Raw genomic sequence first — 27,192 nt, forward strand, 5'->3', positions numbered from 1 at the left:
TTTCCTCTACTGACCGGAAGTCCAGTTCCCCCACCATAGAGTCTCCTCCTAGCGTGGCATCCTTTTTCCTCTACTGACCGGAAGTCCAGTTCCCCCATCATAGAGTCTCCTCCTAGCGTGGCATCCTTTTTCCTCTACTGACCAGAAGTCCGGTTCCCCTGCCATAGAGTCTCCTCCTAGCGTGACATCCTTTTTCCTCTACTGACCGGAAATCTGGTTCCCCCACCAAAGAGTCTCCTCCTAGCGCAGCATCCTTTTTCCTCTACCTGTCCTAACCGAAAGCCCTTGTCAAGGTTCCAAATAGCATCCAAAAATAAATCAGAGTCTAAGGCAAAGGATTCCTCAAAATTCCAATTTATTAAGAGAACCCCGAATCTGAAAGCATCCTGGTTTTCCCCACCTAGTTGAAAGTTCAAGATCTTGCCCCCACACCCACAAGTCCATCCCATGGTCCAATCTCCCACTGCCACGCTGGCAGCTTCCACCCATCCAGTTCCGGTCAGGTGCAGAGACAAAGGATGACCTTGGCTTTCTAGAAAGAATGTTATTATGGCTACCTATCACCCAACTCCGTATAATCCCCCCTCCCATTTTCCCACAATAGAAAATGAATAGTAGAAAGTGTGGCAGGCCCTATCAATTGTGGAGCCGACCGGCAACAGGGAGCCTCAGCAGAGGAAGGAAAGAGCCACGTGCGGCTCCAGAGCCGCAGGTTGCTGACCCCTGCTCTAGAAAAAGTGCAGAGAAGAGCAACAAAGACGATAAGGCATCTACAGGCTGAACTGTATGATGAACGGTTGAGGGGGACTGGGTATATCTAGTGGAACAAAGAGAAGGATTAAAGGTGATTTATTAGCAGTCTTTCAGTATTTGAGGTGCTGTCAGAGCAATGAGAGGGTCAGCCTGTTCTCCAAAGCACCTGAGGGCAGGACAAGAAGCAATGGGTGGAAACTAATCAAGGAGAGATTCAACCTGGAATTAAGGAGAAATTTTCTGACAGTTAGAACAATTAATCAGTGGAATGGCTCACCTCTAGAAGATGTAGGTGCTCTAACACTGGAGGATTTTAAGAAAAGTCTGGAGAGCTGTTTGTCCAGAAATGATATAGGGTCTCCTGCTTGAGCATGGGGGTTGGACTAGAAGATCTCCAAGGCTCCTTTCATCTATATTACTCTAAGTCCTGAAAGTGGCGAGGGTGGGGAAGGAGAGGGGCAAAAGAAAGAGCAATTGTGAGGCACAAACACTACGCATCTCTGGAGAACATTTTGTGCAATCTGTCATGTTTGTTTGCACCCCGGACGCCATCTGGATTTTTTATGCAATTATTGCAGGGTATTTTAAGTGCAATGGCTGCGGATAAAAATCAGCCGTGCAACTTTTCTTTGGCGGCTGAGATGAGGAGGCTCTGTCTGAGAAAGGGAAGGAATAAATGATTCCCAAGCTGGAAAGAGGACTGCAAATGGGTTTAAATATTCATTGGAGGAAAGGGATAATTTAAAAGCCACGATTCCCAGGGGGAGGGAATAATACCTTCTCACTACTATTTCACATTTAAAAATTAACCCGGTCGGCAGTTGAATCTGACTTTAATGCTAGTCACAAACAAGGCACATTGTCTGCACAGGACTTAGGTTCCTCAATACCACTTTATAAGGCCTTGGTAAGGCCACACTTGGAATACGGCACTCAGTTTTGGTTGCCACGATGTAAAAAAAGATGTGGAGACTCTAGAAAGAGTGCAGAGAAGAGCAACAAAGAAGATTAGGGGACTGGAGACTAAAACATACAAAGAACAGTTGCAGGAACTGGGTATGTTTAGTTTAAGAGAAAGAAGGACTAGGGGAGACATGATAGCAGTCTTCCAATATCTCAGGGGCTGCCACAAAGAAGAGGGAGTCAAGCTATTCTCCAAAGCACCTGAGGGCAGAACAAGAAGCAACGGGTGGAAACTAATCAAGGAGAGAAGCAACCTAGAACTAGGGAGGAATTTCCTGACAGTGAGAACAATTAACCAGTGGAACAACTTACCTCCAGAAGTTGTGAATGCTCCAACACTGGAAGTTTTTAAGAAGACGTTGGATAACCATTTGTCTAAAGTGGTGTAGGGTTTCCTGCCTAAGAAGGGGGTTGAACTAGAAGACCTCCAAGGTCCCTTCCAACTCTGTTATTTTATTCTATTCTATTCTATTCCTCCATCCACAGTTTAGAGCAGGGGTCCTCAAACTTTTTAAACAGGGTCCCTCCGACTGTTGCGGGGGGGGGCGCGGACCGGTTAGGTGGGCGTGGCTAGGTGGTCATGTGACTGGGTGGGAACGGCCCATTTAGCAGTCCGTTAAGCAATACACACAAACTAAACTTTGTTTTGCTCCTGGGGATGTTTTATTTGCTTTTGTTTGCATGTTGCTCTTTGTGTTGACTTTTCTTTTTACTAGATCGTTTCTTTTTATTCCAGTTGTTCAGGAGGCTTCCGCGCGGCCCGTTTTTGGCTGGCAGAGTGCTACTGGAGGTCGGGGGGGGGGGCGAAAATGGGTTCCGCAGAGTTTGCTTCATGCTCTTGGGAAGCCTCGGTCGGAACAACAAGAAACAACGGATGGAAACTAACCAAGGAGAGAAGCAACCTGGAATTAAGGAGAAAGTTCCTAACAATGAGGACAATTAACCAGCGGAACAGCTTGCCACCAGAGGCTGGACGTTTTTAAGAAGAGACTGGGCAGCTTCTTGTCTGAAATGATATAGATGATTGAGCAGGGGTTGGACAAGGTCCCTTCCAGCTCTATCTGTGTTGACAAGCTCTTGGAGAAATCAACAGGGACCTAATTTCAGCACCACGGAGAGCAATGGCAGCCCAGACGCATTTCCCCCAAGTCTGGCTTAGAAGAATTGACTTGATTCTGTAGTCCTGCAAGAGGAGACTTCAAGGAACTCCCCAAAACAAAACATACATATTTATTTTAGAGCCAAGGGTGGCTTGACTGGTCCTAGGTGCTATGGACAGATATCAGGCCAAGTTGGCTTAAACATTTTGCAAGCTACTGGATACTCCCCAAACTCATTCACTCCCTTCCTCTCATTTGTGTGTGTGTGGGGTTTGACATTTCTTGTTGTGGCCCATCCACAGCCAGAAGAGCTGGCAGCAGAGTCGGACAGTGAGGAGGTTGGGGAGGAACATGGGCCAGTCCTGGGGGCTGAGGAAAGCTCAGACAAGGGCTCTGAGTCGGAGGCAGAGAGGGAGATAGACAGCAGTGAGGCAGAGGAACAGCTGGAGCCTGTTCCCAATGTACACATGCACAGAGCTGCTGGAAGACAACTAAGAAAGCAGGATCGACTTGGGAGTAAAGCCACACCTTGGAGGTGATTGGCCCCTCCCATAGGAAACAAAAGAGGAGCGAATGGGGAGGGGGCTTTTGCAGGAAACAATTCATTCCTTCGATCGTGTCGAGAGTGGAAAGTTCTGTTTGTGATTATAAGAGACTCTGTGCCAAGTGTGGCCTTGCCCTGCATTTGGAAACTAGTTATCTGGCATCTCGCCAAGCGAGATAAGGTTCGTGTGGATAAACATTCCTCTGAAAGACAGTTTGCCAAGCCTTGCTGACTGCAAATAAAAGGAATTCACAGTCGTGTAAATATAAAAGGGGTTTTGCCAGGACCAAGACTCTGCTTCATACATTTTAAGGAAGCCTGGGTCAGAACATTAGTTTTGAGTAGGTTGATAAATACTTTGATCTTGATCCCTTGGGCATGCTTCCTCGGGACAAGACTTGATACAGTCACACTCACCAAAACGCAATTGTGTGAGTTCTCACGCTACTTCCTTCCTCCGAAGTGCCCAGGGAATCATTACAGCCTCTCTAAGTTTCTGCCAGAGAAACTGTATTTTATCATTCTCCTCTCACAACTCTGGGGGAGAACACTCGACGCTGCCAGCTGAAGTGTCTATTTTTAAGGTGACTTCTGGCACTTCCTTTTATTTTTACACGCTGCCTTTCTCCCTCGCCAATTATCGGCTTCGCGACATCGGCTGATGATGCAGAGGAGAAACAAACTTGCAGATGTGAGATGAAGGAGAACGACGAGGGGGACTCTGTAGAACCGTGAGTTGGAAGCTGGCATGGAAGCCTTTTGAGGGGACTGCCCTACCAGATCTCCAGCCTTCCTGGCTATCAAACCTCCAACCTTCTTAGCAGCTTCCATTCCACTCAGAAGGATGCTTTCCCTATTTTTTTATGCCTCTTAGTTGCCAGGTGAATGGGATGCGATGGCTCAGTGGCTAAGACACCGAGCTTGTTGATCAGAAAGGTCAGCGGTTCGGTGGTTCGAATCCCCAGCACCGCGTAATGGAGTGAGCTCCCATGACTTGTGACGGCTTCTGCCAACCTAGCAGTTTGAAAAATGCAAGTAGAAAAACAAGTACCACCTTTGGTGGGAAGTTCACAGCGCTCCGTGCGCCTTCTGCGTTGAGTCATGCCAGCCACGTGACCACGGAGACGTCTTCGGACAGCGCTGGCTCTTCGGCTTTGAAACGGAGATGAGCACTGCCCTCTAGAGTCAGGAACAACTAGCACATATGTGCGAGGGGAACCTTTACCTTAATTGCCACATGAGGTTCCCACCACCAATCCCAAAAGCCAGGCTGATCTAACTTTCTCTACCAGGATCCATTTAGTTGGTGCGCTAAAAATGTTGGAAGTCATACTGGGACAATTGCTAAGCCATCAGTAGAATGTCAGGATTACTGGTTTGGCACTTGTACAATCTTTTGAACCGTGAACCGATCAAGTGGGTTATATTGACAGAATGTGCTAAGTCCTCTAGGCACACAAGCCATTTCCTAACCTGGTTAACCCCAGACAAAGACCACCATTCTAATATGTTCGGGACTGCAGAAAAAACAATGTCTACCAACTTGCCTTCCATTGAGGACCTGTATACTCTACGAGCCAAAAAGAGGGCTGTGAAAATATCTACAGACCCTTCGCATTCTGGACATAAATTGTTTCAACTCCTACCCTCAAAACAACGCTATAGGGCACTGCACACCAAGACAACTAGACAGTTTTTTCCCCGAATGCCATCACTCTGCTAAACAAATAATTCCCTCAACACTGTCAAATTATCTACTAAGACTGTATTACCATTATTTTTCTCTTCTTTCCTAGTATCTATCTCTCCTCACTTATGACTATAAGCATGTTGCTTGTATCTTTAAAATTTATATTGTTTTATTTGTTTCCTAGTATGGTTTGATTGCTTATTAGTAACCTATGACTGTTGTATCTTATGATTCTTGATGAATATATTCTATTTTATTTTTCTTTATCTATACTGAGAGCATGTGCATCAAAGACAAATACTTGTACCTTGTGTGTCCAATCACACATGGCCAATAAAGAATTCTCTTCTCTTCTCTTCTCTTCTCTTCTCTTCTCTCTTCTCTTCTCTTCTCTTCTCTTCTCTCTTCCCTTCCCTTCCCTTTCCTTTCCTTTCCTTCCCTTCCCTACTCTACTCCTGTTCTATTCTGTTCCGTTCCATTCCATTCCATTCTTGATGAATTATTCTATTTTATTTTTCTTTATGTACACTGAGAGCATATGCACCAAAGACAAATTCCTTGTAGGTCCAATCACACTTGGCCAATAAAGAATTCTCTTCTCTTCCCTTCCCTACTCTACTCCTGTTCCGTTCCGTTCCATTCCATTCCATTCTTGATGAATTATTCTATTTTTCTTTATGTACACTGAGAGCATATGCACCAAAGACAAATTCCTTGTAGGTCCAATCACACTTGGCCAATAAAGAATTCTCTTCCCTTCCCTTCCCTTCCCTTCCCTTCCCTACTCTACTCCTGTTCCGTTCCGCTCCATTCCATTCCATTCTTGATGAATTATTCTATTTTATTTTTCTTTATGTACACTGAGAGCATATGCACCAAAGACAAATTCCTTGTGGGTCCAATCACACTTGGCCAATAAAGAATTCTATATTCTATTCTATTCCATTTTGTACATTTTACGCCAGAGGTGGGACCGAGTAAAACAAAATTTCAACCTGGAAGGTATCCACTGAGTCAGCTGCTCCCTTGTCCTGCAAGCTCTCCTCTACCCATCCAGCTCCTTATAGGTCCATTGAGTTGGAAGGGATTTAGGAGATCTACTCGCTCGATCTCCAACCACAGCAGGGTTTTAGAATCAAGATATTTTGGAGTCCCCAAATCTCAGGCTATTAAACCTGAGTACAGTGGTTAGAATGGTGGACTCTGCCCACAGCCAGAAAATTCAGTTCTAACCGGCTCAAGGTCAACTCAGCCTTCCATCCTTCCGAGGTGGGTAAAATGAGGACCCAGATTTCTGGGGACAATATCCTGACTCGGTAAACCGCTTAGAGAGGGCCGTGAAGCACTGTAAAGTGGTATATAAGTCGAAAGGTTGTGAGTGTGTAAAAAACAGTCATTTTTCCCCCAATGCTGTTGCAACTTCGGTCACTAAATAAACCGTTGTAAATTGAAGAGTACCTGTAATTGGATGTCTTTGCTTTTTTTCCTTCCATGAACACTTCTGGAAAAAAAACAACCTATGAAGGTTGACTTCAGAGATGGATCCCGGCCCCTTAACCCACCTTAGCTGGCGTCAACGTTGACTAATGCCAGTGTCAGGCCTGCAGTTTTCTTTTGGATCCTTGGCCTGCCACATTTTCTATTATTCTACCATGCCTTCTTTCTAATGTAGGAAAATGGGAGGGGGGATTGTACGGAGTTAGATGCTATATAGCCATAACAACATTCTTTCTAGAAAGCCAAGGTCATCCTTTGTCTCTGCACCTGAACGAAACCGGATGGGTGGAAGCTGCCAGCATGGCAGTGGGAGATTGGACCATGGGATGGACTTGTGGGTGTGGAGGGCAAGATCTTGAACTTTCAACTGGGTGGGGAAAACCGGGAAGCTTTCAGATTCGGGTTTTCCCAGATGCGCCAACATGGCTCTCTTAATAAATCGGAACTTTGAGCAATCCTTTGCCTTGGACTCTGATTTATTTTTGGATGCTATTTGGAGCCCTGACAGCCAGCCTCACTCTATGACTACATTTTTCAACATCTCCCAGAGTTACTGCAATGGGGCGGCTTGCACCAGAAATAAATCTCAAATGCAAAAAAAGTTGCAAGTCAGAGGCAGAGGTAGAAGCCGGCGTCTTGGGTGGACAAAGCAGAACTTCCACCCATTCCTTTCTCATCCTTCATCATTAATCTCCTTTCTCCCCCCCCCCTCTCTCGCTGTCCTCTGCCTGCCACCCTTCCTCAGCCCACTGGTGCTGTTCCCCCCCCCCACTCCTTCCATCAAGCGGAAACACAGAGCAGGGACACACCAAGAAAAAGATCAGCAGTGGGCCTGGCTGGATGGAAACACTACATAGTAAGCGACTCGAAGGGGTGGAGAGAAGCACAGCAGCAGCAGCTAATCAGCTAAGGATTGGATGCCTGCAGGAGAGAATTCGGTGCAGCTGCTTCTAAACACACTGCACCGCGATCAGAGCTGGCTCAGAAGAGAGAAAGGAGTCATCGGCTCAGGCAGGGAGCCTTCCTGCATCCGGACATCTCCAAAGAGGAGGGGGGGGGAGTTAAAAGTTGAAGGACTGAATCCTGCCCAGATAATCAGGAGATGAATCCAGCGTAACCTGCTGTGGAGACTTGAGGCGTGCCGAGGGGGGGACCGGTGTGGTGTGGAACTTCTGGAAAATTAGGCTGGAAAGTCAACCCACGAGGTGGAACCAGAGGATGGCACGCGTGTTTGCCCCCCTTCCTTGCCAATTTCACACCGGCAAGTTCTTCTCGCACCAAGGATTCCAGTAGGCGAACCGGCCCCTAAGGAAAAGTTCGTCCCATCTCTTTGGAAGGTCTTCTCCACCTCATACCATTTCAGGTGAGGCCACCACCTGATCCCCGAAAGGACATGTAAGAACTTCTCTCTTACGTTCCCAAGCCCATTTCCATCCGACCTCCTGTTTCCTGGAAGTGGGCACCACCCACCTCGGCCACGAGCTTCTCCCCTAACCGGCTGCTCCATTTTGGACGGAGAGAAAAAGGAGAGGGGGATTAAGGAATTCGACGCCTGGTTGGGATCTTGCTGAAGATGTCTGATCAGGAGATTGATGACTACGATGGGGACAACTTCTCCGACACTTCCCACACCATCCAAACTCTCCCGCCTTACAACATGGAGGACCAGCTCCTGCCCATGGAGCGTCGTAGCACCTGTGGCTGCTGGGCGTGGACTTGCTTGGTGGGGACTATGAATGCTTTTGCTTTTCTCCTAAACTTCCTTCTGATGGCTGCCATCTTTTCAGTGGTCCTCTTGCCCGCCATTGTCGTGGTCTATTTTGGATTCCAGTGTCACTCTCGTGTAAGTAAAGTACAGCAAACTGAACTGTCTGGTGAGGAAGCCACAAATAGAGAGAGAAGTTTAAAACTTGTCTAGTGGATAGGGAAGGTTTGTACTCTGTCCATTCTCAGAGGCATTGTCTGCCTTCTGTTAAGTCATCCCCCGTGCTAGATTTGATGGTCCCATTGAGCTCTGATTCATTTATTGTTAGGTTTCTCTTCTGCCTGTCAGAATAGAACAGAATAGGTGGCTCAGGGGCTAAGACAGCGAGCATGTCGATCAGAAAGGTCGGCCATTCGGCGGTTCGAATCCCTAGCGCCATGTAATGGAGGGAGCTCTTGGGGCTTGTCCCAGCTTCTGCCAACCTAGCAGTTCGAAAGCATGTAAAAAATGCAAGTAGAAAAATAGGAACCACCTTTGGTGGGAAGGGAACAGCGCTCCGTGCGCTTTCGGCGTTAAGTCATGCCGGCCACATGACCACGGAGACGTCTTCGGACAGCGCTGGCTCTTTGGCTTTGAAATGGAGATGAGCACCGCCCCCTAGAGTCGGGAACAACTAGCAGATATGTGAAAGGGGAACCTTTACTTATTTTGCCTTTCATTCATGACCTCAAGGAGATCTACGTAGTGTTTCCTTCTCTTATTTTTTTCACTGCAGGAACAATGAGGTAGGTTTAACTGAGAGAATGACTAGTCCAAAGCCAGCCATAGCTAAGGGACCGAACGGAAGCTGGCGTTCCTCGGTCTTTTTGCCCAACCCCTTACTCACTCTGCCATCACTGGCTATGTGGTCCTTGACTGGATGACAAGCATCCTAAGATAGCTCCAATGCAATTGATGCTTCACACTCATAATGCTCAATGGGACCTTGACCCACAAAGTCGTACCCAAATGGCATCGTTCCCTGTAGTTTTATTTTCATGTACACCAAAGTTGATCCTGGTTAAGGAAAGGTGGGATGGGGAGGGTAGAAATCCAAAGGCAGCCAACCCGCTCACTTCCTTCAAGTGTCAGAGAGTTCCTTTGTTGGCTTCGTTTCATTGTGAAGAGAAAGAACGCTGGCTGTTGACAGACAGTTGATGGGGCATGATGCTGTTTACAAGAAAATGGGTAATTTTCACCTGGCAACTATTGTCCCTTGCTATAATCTTTACCCCTTTAGTCTTTGTATGACTTCTCTTCTGGGAGGAGACTTAATGCATGAATGGTAATGTGCGTATTTGGACGGGTGTGAATGTGCAAGTACTCTTCTTAAACAGACTTGAACAAGGATCTTAGTCTTAACTAAAGGAACCCCCTGTTTTGGGGGAGTTATATGGTTCTCAAACTGTGAGCAAAGACCCCCCCTCATCTTCTCAACTGCTGGTTCCTCCTCTGAATAACCTGTTACAAAAAGTAACAGGTGGGAAATCACTAAAGAGAGAAGCAACTTAGAACTAAGGAGAAATTTCCTGACCGTGAGAACAATTAACCAGTAGAATGACTTGCCTCCAGAAGTTGTGAATGCTCCAACACTGGAAGTCTTAAAGAAGAGATTGGATAACCATTTGTCCAGAATGGTATAGGATCTCCTGCTTAAGCAAGGGGGTTAGACTAGAAGATCTCCAAGGCCCCTTCTAACCCTATTATTCTGTGTTTTATGAATATGAAAGTAGCCCTCTGCAAAAATCCAGGGTGTTCTCCTTCACCCTGCCAGGGAGGGGAAAGCATTTGTTGGAAAGCTAGTAGCTACTAATCATTAATACCTCAAGAGAGCTGAATCTTGCATGATCTGTTCCCCAATTTTCCCAATAAGAGGAATCTAGCATTCTTAGCTAGCATAGCCATCGCCCTACCTTGACCGCATCCTACCCCAGTTAAGAGGTTGAGAATGATCATGTAATCTCGAAAAGACTCCATGGCTTTCACTGACTTTCCGAATCCCATCCTGTTTAAAAAGCCAACTTGATCGGGCTTGTTTTCGGTAAATGGTCCATAAAATCAATCATGTTGTTATTAGTTTTTGTTGTTATTTGGGAAGCCATGTCCGACCCATCGTGACCCCATGGACCACGTTCCTCCAGGCCTTCCTGTCCTCTGCCATCCTCTGGAGTCCATTGAAGCTCACACCGGCTGCTTCGGTGACTCCAGCCAGCCACCTCCTCTGCCATCCCTTCTTCTCTTGCCCTTCATCGTTCCCAGTGTGAGGCTCTTCTCCAGGGAGTCCTTCTTCCTTCTCATTAGGTGGCCAAAGGATTTGAGTTTCCTCTTCAGGATCTGCCCTTCTAAAGAGCAGTTAGGGTTGATCTCCTCTAGGACTGACCGCTTGGATGGCCTTGCAGTCCAAGGGACTCAATGCAGGAGTCTTCTCCAGTACCAGAGTTTGTTTATTTTATTAGCATGTTAGTATTCGTTTTAAAAAGTGCAGTGAAATGCAATAAATATGTTGCTGTATTGATATGATCCAAGGCGCATTGAAGGGTTAACATACACGGATTCATATGGGGCCCCTATGCTCATGGGGGCCCATAGGAAAGTGCCCATCAGGCCCATGCATTGAGACAGCTACCTCTAAACACGGCGTTCTAAGCAGCAAGCTCAACTCTCTAGCTGGGGACTCACAACGCAGCCATCTAAGCAAAGGTACGAGTAACTAGCACACTGTTATAGATCCGTATTTAGGTCTCTTATCTTCTGAGCTGGCCTCTCACATCCAATCACACGGGCTTCCTTTGCACAGACACTAGACGCCACGTGAAGTTAGCCACTGCAAAAGCTGCAGGGTGGGAAGGATTCCAGAAACGTGGGCCTGATGTCCAGTTATTGTGAAATAATAGGATAAATAATAGGAAGCGCCTGGGGTTTAATTTCGGAGGGTGTCCGCCTTGTTCAGTTAGGCGGTATAGGAAAATGTGATCAGCCCAGCAACGTTGAAATTGTCGGGGACAAAAAATAAATAAATTCAGCAGCTCTGGGAAAAAAAAGGGGGGGGGGGATTTACAGCAAGTTCAAAGGCCAATTTTGGAGCTTCAGTGAGTCATTTTTCTCCCAAGAGTTAGTTGAAATCTGCAATTTTCCCCTATCTGCAAATGAGAAGGGAGGAAAACAAGACCTTGGAAGGTGGAATTAGAACCCACCAAACAACAAGAATTACGAGGATCCAGGAGAAAAATTAATAGAATAGAATAGAATAATCCAACTCTGTTATTCTATTCTATTCAGCTGTTAACTGAAACACACACACCCCTGCCAATTTCACCACCTTTCTAGCCAAAGTTGTTAAAGAAAATTACTGCAATTGTTCACAGAATAGAATAAACAGAGTGGGAAGGGACCTTGGAGGTCTTCTAGTCCAACCCCCTGCCTAGGCAGGAAACCCTACACCACTTCAGACAAAGGGTTGTCCAATGTCTTCTTAAAAACCTCCAGTGATGAAGCACCTACAACTTCTGGAGGGAAGTTGTTCCACTGATTAATTGTTTTAACTGTCAGGAAGTTTCTCCTTAATTCTAGGTTGCTTCTCTCCTTGATTAGTTTCCACCCATTGCTTCTTGTTCTACCCTCAGGTGCTCTGGAGAATAGCTTGACTCCCTCTTCTTTGTGGCATCCCCTGAGATATAGGAAGACTGCTATCATATCTCCCCTGGTCCTTCTTTTCATCAAACTAGACATACCCAGTTCCTGCAACCGTTCTTCATATGTCTTGGCCTCCAGTCCCTTAATCCTCTTTGTTGCTCTTCTCTGCACTCTTTCTAGAGCAGTGGTTTTCAACCTGTGGATCGGTACCCCTTTGGTGGTCAAACGACCCTTTCACAGGGGTTGCCTATGACCATTGGAATACACATATTTTCGATGGTCTTAGGAACCAAGACACCAATTTTATGGTTGGGGGTCACCGCAACATGAGGAACTGTATTAAAGGGTCGCGGCATTGGGAAGGTTGACAACCACTGTTCTAGAGTCTCCACATCGTTTTTTACACAGATAATTTTGTGGCCCGTCAAGGCTCAAAAAGCTTCTACCAATGTATACAAATCTTACACATGGGTTGTAAGAACCGTCTGCCTGTAAATACTAAGGAAAAGCAGTTTTGTTATCAATTTTGGGTTAGGAAACACAGCAGGAAGAACAGAGAGGAATTCGAGTTATTGCACTTTGCGTCTCTTTAAAAACACAGACACACCCTGATCTAAATTTCCCCTTCTGTAATTACAATCTAAATAAATTCCAGATCTTCACTCACAGTAGCTTTTTTCCGGCCTTGGCTCCCTAATTCTAACAGTATTTTCTTTTTCCCTGTAGCTTGCTTCTGTTTTTTTTTTCCTCCTAGCCTTCCTCCTGCTTCTTAGCTTCTGTCTGTATTTGCCGACACACGGACTGAATTCCATTTAATGTCTTTTTAATTAAGAGTTTCCCCCACCACCACCACCACAGTCAGTCTCTAGGATTTGTCGGATAAATTAAAGACAGGGGGGGGGGAAGGAGAGGAGATCAATCAAAAAAAAAAAGAGGGGAAAAATTCTGAATCGATATTATCCATGACTTCAAGCGTGGAGGTGTTGGGCTCAGACAGTCCCGACCGGCCCTTGATTCATTCCGATTGACAAACTCATTTTCTCCTTATTAAGTATTCTGCAGATCGACTGCCAAAGTAGTGAGAGTGCCAATAGGGACAAATCGACTCAAAAGGCATTTAATCGTTCTAGCCTCTTTCTTTGCATTCCTAGGGAATTTGAGCTTTATCAACCTTGCTTGCAGACGTTTGCCCCTCCCTCAAAATATTTTTTTTTAAAAAAGCCTTTTTCTGAATCAGGAATTCAGAAAAGGGCAGTGGGGGACGATCCCCGAAAAACCCAGAAGGTTGAATCACAGGACAGGATCCGTTTCTCTTTCGCCTTTTGTCAAAAGGCCCCTTCCAATGAGAAGGAGTTTTCTTGCTGTTGGGGGAAGACACATTCTCTTAACCGGGACAGCAATACCAAAAGGGGATTGATTCCCCATGGAAAATGCCACGGAAAGGCAAGGTGTCTATGCTGGAAAAATGGGGAAATTCCTTCAAGATTCCCTCATCAGCCATTACTGGACAAAGGGCCAATCAAGGAGTAGATATCAGGAGCTGTCCATGGTCCTGAAGTGTTGGGAAATAATACCTTCTCTATCTATCTATCTATCTATCTATCTATCTATCTATCTATCTATCTATCTATCTATCATCTATCTATCTATCTATCTATCTATCTATCTATCTATCTATCTATCTATCTATCTATCTATCTATCTTATCTATCTAATCTGGTTAGAGTGCAGTACTTCAGGCTACTTCTGCTGACTGCCAGCTGCTTGCAATTTGGCAAATCAAATCTCATCAGGCTCAAGGTTGATTCAGCCTTCCGTCCTTCCGAGGTGGGTAAAATGAGGAGCCAGATTGTTGGGGGCCATAGGCTGATTCGGTAAACCACTTAGAGAGGGCTGTAAAAGCACTGTGAAGTGATAAGTCTACGTGCTATTTCTATTTCTTTCTTTCTCTTTCTTTCTATCTATCTATCTATCTATCTATCTATCTATCTATCTATCTATCTATCTCTGTCCATCCATCTCTCTCTCTCTCTCTCCATCCATCCATCTATAGAGTATATATCTCTCATTCTATCTATCTATCTATCTATCTATCTATCTATCTATCTATCTATCTATCTATCTCCATCCATCTCTCTCTCCAAATTTCTCTCTCCATCTCTCTCTCTCTCTCTTTATATTTATCCATCCATCTGTCTGTCTGTCTCTATCTATCTATCTATCTATCTATCTATCTATCTATCTATCATCTATCTATCTATCTATCTATCTATCTATCTATCTATCTATCTATCTATCTCTATTCATCTATCTCCCTCCCACTTCCCTCTCCCCCCTCCCTCTCACACACACACCAGCAGGGTGACTCTGGGTGATGCGCATCTAAATTCCCTATCATTAATTAATATAATGATCATAATAAACAGGACTAATAGAGAGAGAATGCTAATATCAATGGAGTCACCACACTGTTTTGTCCATCCCCCTGGGGTCCCCAGGCGTGCTGGCATAGCCCAGTCTTGAGGGACCTTCAGAAGCTTAGAGGCCATCCTCACTTTTTTGGGGGGGGGGGATTCCACCCAGCAGAAAAAGCCAGCCACTCTATCTCCCCAGAGGGCAGGACCCACAGCATGTCCATGCAGTGAGATCTGATCGGGGACCGGCTCATGACATGTTTTGTTTTCTTTGGCTCCCAATTACTTTTCAATTGATCGGAAAGTGGGAGCCCAATGGCGGTTCAAGCCAGCTTAATTAAAAGGTGGGAGGGGGGAGCTATTAAAATACCCAATCAATCCTGGATGGTAACTTTGTTCTCAGAGTGACCTCTCTGGAATTGATGGCAATGCCTGCAAACCGGCGGCCATCCACCTGCTCCAAGCTGAGCCCTGTGTGAGATGAGTAGCAAACAAAAATCTACCATCCAACCCACCCACCCACCCCAAAAGATGCCAGATGGTTATTTTCCTTTCTGTAGTGGCAAACAGACCATCAAAGAGGTAAATGACACCTCTGGGTATTCAAGGATATGGTTAACTAATGGCTCCCCAGGATCTGTCAGCTTTTGAAGCCAGCCGTTCCCCCCACACAGCAATGAGAGTTTCGGGGCTGATGCTATGCACTGAATATCGGTCATGTTATGCAAGCAGGATCTTCTCTGTAAACTCACGCAGCCATCCCTTGCAGATGGGACACTAGGGAATGCAAAGCCCAGGCAAACCCCCTTCCCCATTACTCAGCTTAGTTTCCTTGCCCAACTGGTGTTCTGACTGAGGCTTTCCGAGAGCCTGAAGCAAACTCCTGGTCCCGACAAAAACCCCTTTTTATTAATGGACTGTGAATTCTGCTCCTTCACATCCAGCAAAGTCTTTCCAGGGAGGATTTACGGTCACAGACCTTATCTGGCTTGGAGAGCTGCCAGGCCGATCTCTGCAGAACTTGGCAAGGAGTCTCGGAAAGCAATTAAGTGAACAAATTGTCTCCTGCAAACTCCACTCCCCTTTCGCTCCTCTTTTATTCCCTCTGGGAGGGGCCCTTCATCGTCCACCTGTGACCTCACTCCCAAGTCGACCCCTGTTCTTTAGATGTTCCCTTATCCTGGCAGCTCTGCGCGTGCGCACACTGGGAACAGGCTCCAGCTGTTCCTCTGCCCCACTGATATCCAACCGAAGCCAGCCGATAACTGTCAGACGGCCCTGGCCCCCTCTCTGCCTCCGACACAGAGCCCTCATCAGAGCCTTCCCCAGACTCCAGGACAAGCCCATGTTCCTCCCCAACCTCCTCACTGTCCAAATCTGTTGCCAGCTCCCCTGTCTGCTAGTGGGCCACAACAGAGATATCAAAATATCTGCTTTGCCACCCTGAGTCTGACAACTAAAGCTACTAAATTAATTTTTAAACAGGATGGGATTTGGAAACTCAGTGAATCTTTTCAAGATTACATGGTCATTCTCAACCTCTTAACTGGAGTAGGATGCAGTCAAGATAGGGCGATGGCTATGCTAGCTAAGAATGCTAGATTCCTCATATTGGGAAAATTGGGAAACAGATCCTGCAAGATTCAGCTCTCTTGGGGTATTAATGATTAGTGGCTACTAGCTTTCCAACTGCTTTTCCCTCCCTCGTAGGGTGAAGGAGAACACCCTGGACTTTTGCAGAGGGCTACTTTCATATTCATAAAACACAGGACAACAGGGTTAGAAGAGGCCTTGGAGATCTTCTAGCCCAAGCTCCTTGCTTAAGCAGGAGATCCTATACCATTCTGGACAAATGGATATCCAATCTCTTCTTTAAAACTTCCAGTGTTGGAGCATTCTCAGCTTCTGAAGGCAAATTCTGTTCCACTGATTAAGTGTTCTAACTGTCAGGAAATTTCTCCTCAGTTCTAAGTTGCTTCTCTCCTTAATTAGTTTCCATCCATTTTGCTTCTTGTCCTGCCCTCAGGTGCTTTGGAGAATAGCTTGACTCCCTCTTCTTTTTGGCAACCCCTGAGATATTGGAAGGTAGCTATCATGTCTCCCCTAGTCCTTCTTTTCATTAAACTAGACATACCCAATTCCTGCAACCGTTCTTCATATGTTTTAGCCTCCAGTCCCCTAATCCTCTTTGTTGCTCTTCTCTGCACTCTTTCTAGAGTCTCCACATCTTTTCTACATCGTGGCGACCAAAACTGAATGCAAATATTCCAAGTGTGGCCTTACCAAGGCCTTATAAAGTGGTATTAACACTTCACGTGATCTTGATTCTTTCCCTCTGTTGATGCAGCCTAGAACTGTGTTGGCTTTTTTGGCAGCTGCTGCACACGGCTGGCTCCTATTTAAATAGTTGTCCACTAGGACTCCAAGATCCCTCTCACAGTTACTATTATTGAGCCAGGTACCACCTACACTGCCCCTGGGCATTTGGTTTTTCTTGCCTAAAAGTAAAACCTTACTTAAGATTTATGGTGTAAATCTTCAGAGGCTCCTGTATCTTTAGAGCAACAGTTTCCCCCCAGTCCTTAAGGAAAAAGAGAACTGGGAACTTTTGAAGCAGCTCATGATTTAATTTCCCCATTCTCTTTCTCTCTCTTTCTCTCTACCATCTCGCGTCTCTGTAGAAATTAGGTGCTTCCTTAATCTGACTCATTTCCCTGGAGTTATTTATTACTGTTTATTACCGCGTATTAAAAGAGCAATCAAACTCTCCTGGGCTTTATCGGCCCTAATTACCTGCCATAAGACTGCAAGAAATTCCCACCATTTTATCACAGTTCTACAAAAAAAAAAACCGAAATGAAGAAATCTCGCTGCGGTGAGAAGACAACAGCAAAGAAACGAAGCAACAGAAGCTGCTAGCTAGATAACGGAACCTAACAAAGCAACTTTTCAGAATCGGAATTAGCTTAGAAAGTAGGCAATTAAGGGAGAAGGTAGGAAGATTTGAGATTCAGCAGAATGGGAATGTACGGGTGTGGAGTTAGAACTCTTGCAAACTTTTAGGTCTTTTGGCCAATATTGCCAAATTGTTGGGAGATGTCAACTTTGGCCAAGGAATTTCTTCCCTCCAGCTCTTCCCCTTTCCAGCTAGCTAAAGCGGCCGCCATGATAACTTGTAGCAGGGAGTTCCACTGTTGAACCATGTGTAAACTCACTGCCCCAGGCAGCTGGGAAAGGGAAGAGCTGGAGAAGGGGTGTGCAGAGTGGATTCTCCCCAGGGAAAACTGGCTTGCTTGTACGCACTCTGAATCGTATGTGGCTTTAGCAAAGCAACACCCATCCTACCAAAGTCAAATTATAAGTTCCCTTAATACAAATCTAGACCTTTTGACTGCCTGAGAGATTGTTCTGACCGAGGCTTCCCAAGAGCCTGAAGCAAACTCCTGGTCCCAACAAAAACCTCTTTTATTGATTGACTGTGAATTCTGCTCATTCACCTCCAGCAAAGTCTTTCGAGGGAGGATTTACGGTCACAGACCTTATCTAGCTTGGAGAGCTGCCAGGCCGATCTCTGCAAAACTTGGCAAGGAGTCTCAGAGAGTCACGAAGCAATTAAGCGAACTCATTGTCTCCTGCAAACTCCACTCCCCTTTCGCTCCTCTTTTATTTCCCCTGGGAGGGGCCATTCATCGTCCACCTGTGGCCTTACTCCTTGTTCTTTAGCTGTTCCCTTCGTCTGGCAACTCTGCACATGAGCACACTGGGAACAGGCTCCAGCTGTTCCTCTGCCTCACCGCTGTCTGACTCTGAAGGCAGCTGATAACTGGCCTACAGCTCTGGCCCCCTCTCTGCCTCCGACACAGAGCCCTCATCAGAGCCTTCCCCAGACTCCAGGACTGGCCCATCTCCCTCCCCAACCTCCTCACTGTTCAAATCTGCTGCCAACTCCGTTGGCCGCTGGCAGGTCACCAGATATCAAAATATCTGCTTTGCCACCCTGGGCCTGACAACTAAAGCTACTAAAGTCTTATTCCGTGAACACGTAGCTTTGATTTTCTTCCTGCAAGATGGGATCTCCTTTGGCCTGGATCTGTTTTTATTTTATTCATGTCAAGTTGTACTTCTTCTCTCTCTGGTATCCCTCCTGAAAAGCTTCAAGAGGAAAACATGAAATTCAATGCCCTGTTTTTTTCCATTCGCTCCTAGGTTTCACATTTTCTTGGCATATTTACAGTATCCTTTCCCCAGAAGATGATAGGGAAAAAAATTGAATCAAAGGCACGCAGAGGCAGAAGCAGAAAGAATGCCTCTCGCTGGAGGTGAGAAAAATAAATTGCATCTTGGCATAACAGGGAATATTGAAAAGGTGAAATGGCTCACAACATTTATACCTTGATGGCTTGGACACATTTAGGGCGCTAGGATTATATCCTCCTGATCCAGCATCTAGGTACTGTATTTTTCAGGGTATAAGATGCAGCTTTTTCCCAGCAAAAAGAGGGTGAAAATCTGGGTGCATCTTATACACTGAATACAGCATTTTTGGCCTACCAAAATCCTGCCCCCTTTGCAAAAATGGACATGCAGAGGGTTTGGGAGGCTTGCAAAGTGCTCCTGGGGACTGGGGAGGGCAAAAATGAGGGGAAAACGGGCTGTTTTTGCCCCCTCTAGCCCCAAGGAACATTTTACAAGCTTCCCAAAGCCTCTGCATGCCCTCCCTTTTTTTTTGCAAAGAACAGCCTGTTTTTGCAAAGAAGGCCTGTTTTTTGCTCGTTTTTAAACCCCCCCCCCAGCCCTCAGGAGCACCCTACAAGCCTCCCAAAGCTCTGCATGCCCCCCCCCCTTTGTTTGTGCAAAAAACGAGGCGTGCAGAGGATTTGGGAGGCCTGCAGAGTGCAGAAACTTTTTTAAAAAATTTGCCTCTTCAAAATCATGGTGCGTCATACTCCGAAAAATACGGCATCTATAGAAAACGGAAAAGTCAGAGATTTATCTTCAAGAGTTAGAAAAGCCATGTATAACATATTGCTCAATACCTGTTCTAACCTAGGCTTCCCAAGAGCATGAAGCAGACTCCTCGTCCCAATAAAAACCCCTTTTATTTAGGTTAAAGGGAATTCCTCTCCAGCAAAGTCCCCGCCAACAGTCTTTCAAGAGATTTCACAACTACAAACCTTTATTGGGCTTGGGGAGCTGCCAGGACAATATCTTCCAAACGCCGTGCTGTAGCAGACAATTACCGTATTTTTGGGAGTATAAGACACACCTTTTTCCCTCAAAAAAGAGGCTGAAAATCTGGGTGCGTCTTATAAACTTAATACAGCATTTTTTGCCTCCCCAAATTCCACCCCCTTCACCAAAGTGGCCATGCATAGCCTTTAGGAGGCGTTCAGAGAGCTCCTAGAGGCTGGGGAGGGCATAAATGAGATAAAAATGCCCTTTTTTTGCTCAATTTTGCCCCCCCAGCCCCCAGGAACACTCTATAAGCTTCCTAAAGGCTTTCCATGCCCTTCTTTTGACAAAAAACGGGCCCGTTTTGGGGAGGTTTGCAGAGTGCAAAAACTTTTTTTTTTTATTGCCTCTTCAAAACCTTGGTGCGTCTTATACTCTGAAAAATACAGTACTTGCGGTGACGATCATAAGAGGGGGAAAATGGTCATAAGTTTTTTTCAGTGCCGTTGTAACTTTGAATGGCCACTAAATCAACCTTTGTAAATTGAGGACTACCTGGACCCCGGGGACACCGCAACCGTCGTAAATACGAGTCAGTAGCCAAGCGCCAGAATTTAGATCACCTGACTGCGGGGAATGCAGTAACGGTCGTAAAGTGTGAAAAGCTGTTGTAGGTAACTTCCCCCCCCCAGTGTTGTTGTAACTTTGAACAGTCACTAAATGAACTGTTGTAAGTCGAGGACTGGCTAAACGTCAGGCTGTTGATTTTGTTTCAATGTAGTTTAACGCGCTGAGCCTTTAAAAAAAAAAAACAGAATTAGAAACCTCGGACTTTGCATCCAATGTTTCATTCTGGTTTTTTCTTCTTCTCAGATCTTTCTCCTCTCCCTTTTTCGCTCTCCTCTTTTGCTTTCGGCAGAACAAAAAGTCAATTGCCACCAAATGGGCATTTTAACATGACAAGAGAGCAGATTGGATGGGATGGGAACTATCCATAAATGTAAATAAAATTGAATCGAGATTGCTTTTTCCTTTCCGGCTCCCGGAGGCTTCGGCACAGGCTTTCATCTTAGAAAACATGATTTCAGCCTGAAGAAAATCGATCTGGACCGCCTGCTCTTCTCGGGACTGAATCAACGGACTCTCCAAGATAAATACAGAGTTTTCTCCATATTGTAGGGACAGAAAAGCTAAAATATTTTTAAATTTTTTAAATGTACATAAGTATTGAATGCATGAACGGTGTGGCTTCTGAAGTGGTGTAGTGTTTCCTGCCTAAGCAGGGGGTTGGACTAGAAGACCTCCAAGGTCTCTTCTCTTCTCTTACTCCTGTTCTATTCTATTCTGTTCTATTATATTCTCTAACTCCTGTTCTATTCTGTTCTAATTCTATTCTCTTCTCTAACTCCTGTTCTATTCTGTTCAGTTCTATTATATTCTCTAACTCCTGTTCTATTCTGTTCAGTTCTCTTCTCTAACTCCTGTTCTGTTCTGTTCTGTTCTGTTCTGTTCTAATTCTATTCTATTCTCTAACTCCTGTTCTTTTCTGTTCTGTTCTGTTCTAATTCTATTCTATTCTATTCTATTCTCTAACTCATTTCTGTTCAGTTCTCTTCTCTTCTATAACTTCTGTCCTGCCCTGTCCTGTCCTGTTCTATTCTATTCTCTAACTCCCACTCTGTTCTAATTCTATTCTATAACTTGTGCTCTGTTCTGTTCTCTAACTCCTGTTCTGTTCTCTTCTTAACTCCTATTCTATTCTATAACTCGTTCTGTTCTGTTCTATAATTCCTGTTCTGTTCTCTTCTCTTCTCAACTTCTATTCTATTCTATTCTATTCTATTCTATTCTATTCTATATTCTATTCTATTCTCTAATTCCTGTTCTGTTCTGTTCTCTAACTCCTGTTCTGTTCTGTACTCTTCTATTCTATTCTCTAACTCGTTCTGTTCTGTTCTATAACTCCTGCTCTGTTCTCTTCTCAAATTCTCTTCTATTCTATTCCCACCGCACCTGACTCGCTTCCTCTGCTCTTCGCAGGTGCTCCACTCGACCGCCTACTACTGCCAGACCATCCTGGACGACAACAGCTCTTCGGCCTTGATCATCCTGGGCTTTGTCATCATGTCTCCCCTCATCGTGGTCTCCATGGCTCTCTACTGTAGCCTGGCCCGCCGCCTGCACCTCTTCCTCTGCTTCCAGCCGTGCGCCCGCGCCGTCTACAAAGGCGTGAAGTGGCGGTGGTACGAAGAAGGGGGGCTGTGTGGGTGCACAAAGGAGTGGAACCACCAAGTCAAGGCTTGGGTCTGAGCTGGTGCCCCCCAGCCTCTCCATGCAGCTTGGTCATTTTCAGTGGGGGGCATCAAGAAAGAGCAGTGATAGCAACCCACCACCATGTTTTCCCCTGCAGGCTCTTTGTGCTAAGGAGTAGCCAGGCTAAAGGCCTCCCTGGATTTCAAGGCAGCTTTGAGCTAGGTCAGGGGTCGGCAACTCACGGCTCTGGAGCCGCATGGGGTTCTTTCATCCCTCTTCTGAGGCTCCCTGTCGCTCAAAATACGTGTTACAACTGCTAATATGCGAAACCCGCCGGCATACGATTTATTGAGCTTTTCAACCCCCGGTAGGTTTTGTGGCTCCCGGTCTTTTCTTTTCTGTGAGAAATACCACTATGGGTGTTTAAGGTTGCAGACCCCTGGGCTAGATGATCCCACTGGGGGTCTATCTGTAATTTGTCATTGTGAGCTGCACAAGGGGCGGGGCCGAAGCAGTGGAGGGTGGGACCAGGGTGGGCACTCCATTCCCCACTAATTCTCTTCGCCAGTTCATGCGATGACTTCAAGTCTCCGATTTGTTTTTTCTGCAAGCGCTTACTTTATGATTCATGAATTTTGGGTGAGTTGATGGATCAATGGGTGCCATACGCCCAGGAAATGGATTAATTCCGGATAAGTGTCAGAATGCGCACAGTGTGACTAGATGAGACAACCAGGAGCAAATACAGTAAATAGAGGTGTAGAGTAGAGTAGAGTAGAATAGAGTAGAGTAGAGTAGAATAGAATAACTTTGTAATAATAAATAGTGGTTTACCTCTACAAGAGAATATACATACACATACTAGGCAAAGGTCAAACAATCAGCAATTTACAGCACAGAAGCACACAGGGAGAGAGAGAGATGTGCCCTCACAGGGCCTCTCTTATAATACAACGTGGTAACAGTCAAATAACTCTGCTGACTCATTCCTCATCAATGCATCAGCATTACAGTATTGCAGCATTACGGCAGCTGGTCAGCTATTAATTCATCATTACCCTGATAATCCTTTTCAATACAATTTCTTTAAAATTAAGAGGTAGTTAAAGATTCCCCTTGCACATCTGTGCTAGTCATTCCTGACTCTAGAGGGCGGTGCTCAGGGGGGGTATTTTTGCACTCCTCGGGCTCTAGAGGCTTTCCTCGAGCCTCTGGGAGGGTGAAAACGGCCTCCTCAGGCTCCGGAGGCCCTCATTTCCAGCCTTCCTGAAGTAGGCCCCGAGCCTTTGTGCGCACCCTGCACTTATCTACATCCAAAACAACCTGCGTGCGGACTCCTGGGAGGGGAGGGGCAAGGTGGGCGGGGCCAGCCAGGAGTGGGATTTGGGGGTTCTCCGAACTGCGCAGAAGCTTAGCTAGAGGTTCTCCCGAACCCCTGCGAACTCCCAGCAGCCCACTCCTGTAACATGAGGCACAGTTGAAATGCGCCCATATGTTTCTTGAACCTCTGAGCCAGCTGCATTTTTGCTTGGTGGTCCAGCTGTGGCCCCACACTGATGTCTCGTGGCTATCCTTAAAATGAGAATGGGACGCAATATTTCTGGGAACCCGTCATAGTTGGGCAAAGAGACGCATCCTGTAACGCACCGATTGTGAGTGGTGTTTCCGGCTACTCCTCTTCCTGTCCTGTGTAACTCTTCCAGCTGCTGTTGTGTATCAGTATTGTGGGGACACCACAGACGACACCCGATGCTCCTACGTTGTCTAAGCTAGATATTAAAGATTCTTTTAAAATAGGCAAGTCCATCGTCTTGGTCTTTCTTCTCCCTTGTGGGAAATGTGTACTTGGTGTCTTCCTTCCCTCTGGCCTGTTTATAATTGCTCTGCTATCCATCTAATGAATTTGGATAAATACGTTGCATATGTTGTGGCCCACCAATGGACAGCAGAGCTGTCAGCAGATTCGGACAGTGAGGAGGTTGGGGAGGAAGATGGGCCAGTCCTGGAGTCTGGGGAAGGCTTGGACGAGGGGCTCTGTGTTAGAGGCAGAGGTGGGGCCAGGGCCGTATGCCAGTTATCAGCTGTCTTCGGAGTCAGACATCAGTGAGGCAGAGGAACAGCTGGAGCCTGTTCCCAGTGTGCGCATGCGTAGAGTTGCCAGACGAAGGGAACAGCTAAAGAACAGACTTGGGAGGAAGGCCACAGGTGGACGGTGAATGGCCCCTCCCAGAGGAAATAAAAGAGGAGCGAAAGGGGAGTGGAGTTTGCAGGAGACCATTAGTTCGCTTCATTGGTTCATGACTCTCCGAGGGTCTTTGCCAAGTTCTGCAGAGATCAGCCTGGCAGCTCTCCAAGCCAGAGAAGGTCTGTGATCGTAAATTCTCCCTTGAAAAGTCAGGTTACTAACTTAACGACTGCAGTGGTTCACTTAACAACCGTGGCTGGAAAGTTTGTAAAATGGGAGGGGAAAAAACTCACTTAACGAATGTTTTTGCTGAGCAAAAGAAATTTTGGGCTCCATTGTGGTCGTACGTCGAGGATCACCTGTGCAACCTGTTTCCATAGGTAAAGGTAAAGGTTCCCCTCACGCATATGTGCTAGTCGTTCTTGACTCTAGGGGACGGTGCTCATCTCCATTTCAAAGCCAAAGAGCCAGCGCTGTCCGAAGACGTCTCCGTGGTCATGTGGCCGGCATGACTCAACTCCCGAAGGCGCACGGAACGCTGTTCCCTTCCCACCAAATGTGGTCCCTGTTTTTCTACTCGCATTTTTTACATGCTTTCGAACTGCTAGGTTGGCAGAAGCTGGGACGAGTAATGGGAGCTCCCTCCGTTACGCGGCGCTAGGGATTCGAACCGCCAAACTGCCGACCTTTCTGATCGACAAACTCAGCGTCTTAGCCCCTGAGCCACCTGTTTCCATCTTAACCCCAAATTCGTCTTGTTTGAAACAAGGGAGAGAAAATGCCCTTCTTTTCCTGAGATCTAAGCTCTGCTTTTTCTATTAAAAAAATGCAGAGAAACGACGATCCCGATTTTAAGGCACATCAGCGGCGATTTCATTTGCTCATTTTATTTCCTGGAGTGGAGTGTTAATACTGTCAATGGGGAAAAATGGATGTGCCAAAGAACAGCCATTAACCTTCCGTCTTGGAGCCAACTCTTTCAGGGGTGAAATTAAAACAGCTTTCATTTATTTCCTTGATGGGATCTAAATGTCTTGTTCATGATCTGGCTGTCTTTCGAAGCTGTCTTGTTTTTTGTTCTTTAACCCCTTGTGGGAAGCCTAGAAGAATGAAATACCTTGAGGAGCATTTAAAAAGGAGGAATATTATATTTCCCAAAGGGAGAAATGGAGAAACATGTCTTTTTTAGAGGCAGAAAGCAACAACCACTTTCCTTAATAGTGTTCCAACCTAGGCTTCCCGAGGCATTGAAAATCACACGCTTAGGCCCCCAAACCCTCTCTTTATTTCAACGGCTATGAATTATGGTCATTCACAGCCTGTAATGGGTCACAAATAGTTTGTAAAGAGTCCAACAGTAGTCTGCCAAAGTCTTTCCGGATAAGGCTGATAAGCACCCACTTTTACCTCCCTTGAAACTCTGCCAGAGACCTAATTGCCAATTAGTTTTGCAAGGCCACACAGAGCATAGAGTCAAAACGGAGCTTCAGTGCTTAAACCACCCAAAACAAACACAATTGCTTCCTGCAAAGGCTCTATTTGCTCCTCTTTTATGTCCTATGGGGGGAACCAATCATCTCCAAGTCTTACTCCCAAGTCGCCCCTTTTTTCTTAACTGTCCTTGCCTTCTGGCAGCTCTGCGCATGTGCGCACTGGGAACAGGCTCACACTTCTGTCTCGCTGATATCGAGGCTCTGGAGGCAGCACATCACTACCAGATGGCCTTGGCCCCCTCTCTGCCTCCAACGCAGAGCCCTCATCCGACCCTTCCCCAGACTCCAGGACTGGCTCATGCTCCATCCCAACTTCCTCACTGTCCGACTCTGCTGCCAGCTCCGCAAGCCACCGGCGGATAACAACAAATAACCCACAGCAAATGTCAGCATTTAAGAGATAAAGAGCTATATTGAAAACCAGATAGCTCTATTCATAGGCAAAGCAAATACTGCAGGCAGAAATCCATTCAAGACAGGGATGTTTTGAAATTCCCGGCAGCAAAGTCTGAACAAAGGCGGATAGGATTATATCACACACGCTTAGTCCCCAAAACCCTTTCTTTTTTTCAACGGTTGTGAATTATGGTCATTCACAGCGTGTAATGGGTCACAAATAGTTTGTAAAGAGTCCGACAGTAGTCTGCCAAAGTCTTTCGGGATAAGGCTGATAAGCACCCACCTTTACCTCCCTTGAAACGCTGCCAGAGACCTAATTGGCAATTAGCTTTGCAAGGCCACACGGAGCACAGAATCAAAACAGAGCTTCAGCGTTTAAACCAACCAAAGACAGGGATGTTTTGAAATTCCCGGCAGCAAAGTCTGAACAAAGGCTGATAGGATTATTTCACATTGAGTGATAGGATTATCCCTCACTCAAGATACAACACAGGACAAAGCCATTAAGCCACAATAGGAATTATTGCGTCACCCTCGGAGCAGTCCAAACTTCAACCAAACCTAGCTCAGACAAAAGCCTAGGATTTGTACTTTGCCTATAGAGCCAGCCATGACCCCTACATAACCCCTACATGGAGTCTGACAACAGCCAATAGAATACATGTTCTTGCACAGGAATAGGAAACTCAAGTGCAAAGCTTAAAGAAGGATAAAAACCCTTTACTCTCAACTCTGTTTTGCCAGCTGCACCAGCACTAGGTACTTGGTGGTTCTATCCATCATTAAACCTTCTTTCCAATCAGCCTCCATGTTTCCAGTCTCTTTCTCTTGGCTTGGAATTCAACCAGATGGATACTTTTCCCCCACACCCTTCAGCTGCCCTAAACTGCTGCTGCTCTCTAATACCACATCTATGGACACTCTCAGTCATCCAGGTCACAGTTGTCCCAGGTGCTTTTTGAAAGAGGCAACTGGACTTTCTGGTTTTTCTTTGAAGATGTTTCGCTTCTCATCCAAGAAGCTTCTTCAGCTCTGACTGGATGGTGGGGGAAGAAAGGACAGAACAGAAGGAAGAATGGAAGGATTAGCAATAAAGAGGATTAGGGGACTGGAGGATAAAACATATGAAGAACAGTTGCTGGAACTGGGTAGGTCTAGTCCAGGGGTCAGCAAACTGCGGCTCCGGAGCTGCATGTGGCTCTTTCCTCCTTCGGCTGCGGCCCCATCACCAGTCAGCGCCACAATTTTGAGAGGAGCTTCCGGTGGGTAGGGGGGGAGAGAAGCACAGTGCGCCAGGAGAAGACTCTATGGCAAGGGGAGGGTTTTCCAGTTGTCTCCACAATTGATAGGGC

General features: G+C 46.0%; 2 protein-coding genes across 2 annotated transcripts in view; one reads left to right on the forward strand and one right to left on the reverse strand.

The window, feature by feature from the left end:
• Positions 1 to 27,192, reverse strand: part of ANKRD65 (ankyrin repeat domain 65) — a 131,506-nt gene that overhangs the window by 19,461 nt on the left and 84,853 nt on the right. The gene's annotated exons all lie outside the window — the stretch shown is intronic.
• TMEM278 (transmembrane protein 278) lies at positions 7,456 to 22,406 on the forward strand. The gene is made up of 2 exons (XM_081955251.1): positions 7,456 to 8,390; positions 21,551 to 22,406. Exons 1-2 carry the CDS (start codon positions 8,121 to 8,123, stop codon positions 21,818 to 21,820), a joined length of 540 nt encoding a protein of 179 aa, XP_081811377.1. The 5' UTR covers positions 7,456 to 8,120; the 3' UTR covers positions 21,821 to 22,406.

Source organism: Natrix helvetica, assembly GCF_964273705.1.
Source record: "Natrix helvetica genome assembly, chromosome: 5".
In the NCBI taxonomy this organism is placed as follows: domain Eukaryota; kingdom Metazoa; phylum Chordata; class Lepidosauria; order Squamata; family Natricidae; genus Natrix; species Natrix helvetica.

Excerpts from the sequence above, each read along its gene's own strand:
- TMEM278 (XM_081955251.1), top strand. The coding sequence starts at position 8,121 with ATGTCTGATCAGGAGATTGATGACTACGATGGGGACAACTTCTCCGAC. Across the intron at positions 8,391-21,550 it reads GATTCCAGTGTCACTCTCGT|GTGCTCCACTCGACCGCCTA; the intron begins GTAAGTAAAGTA and ends TGCTCTTCGCAG.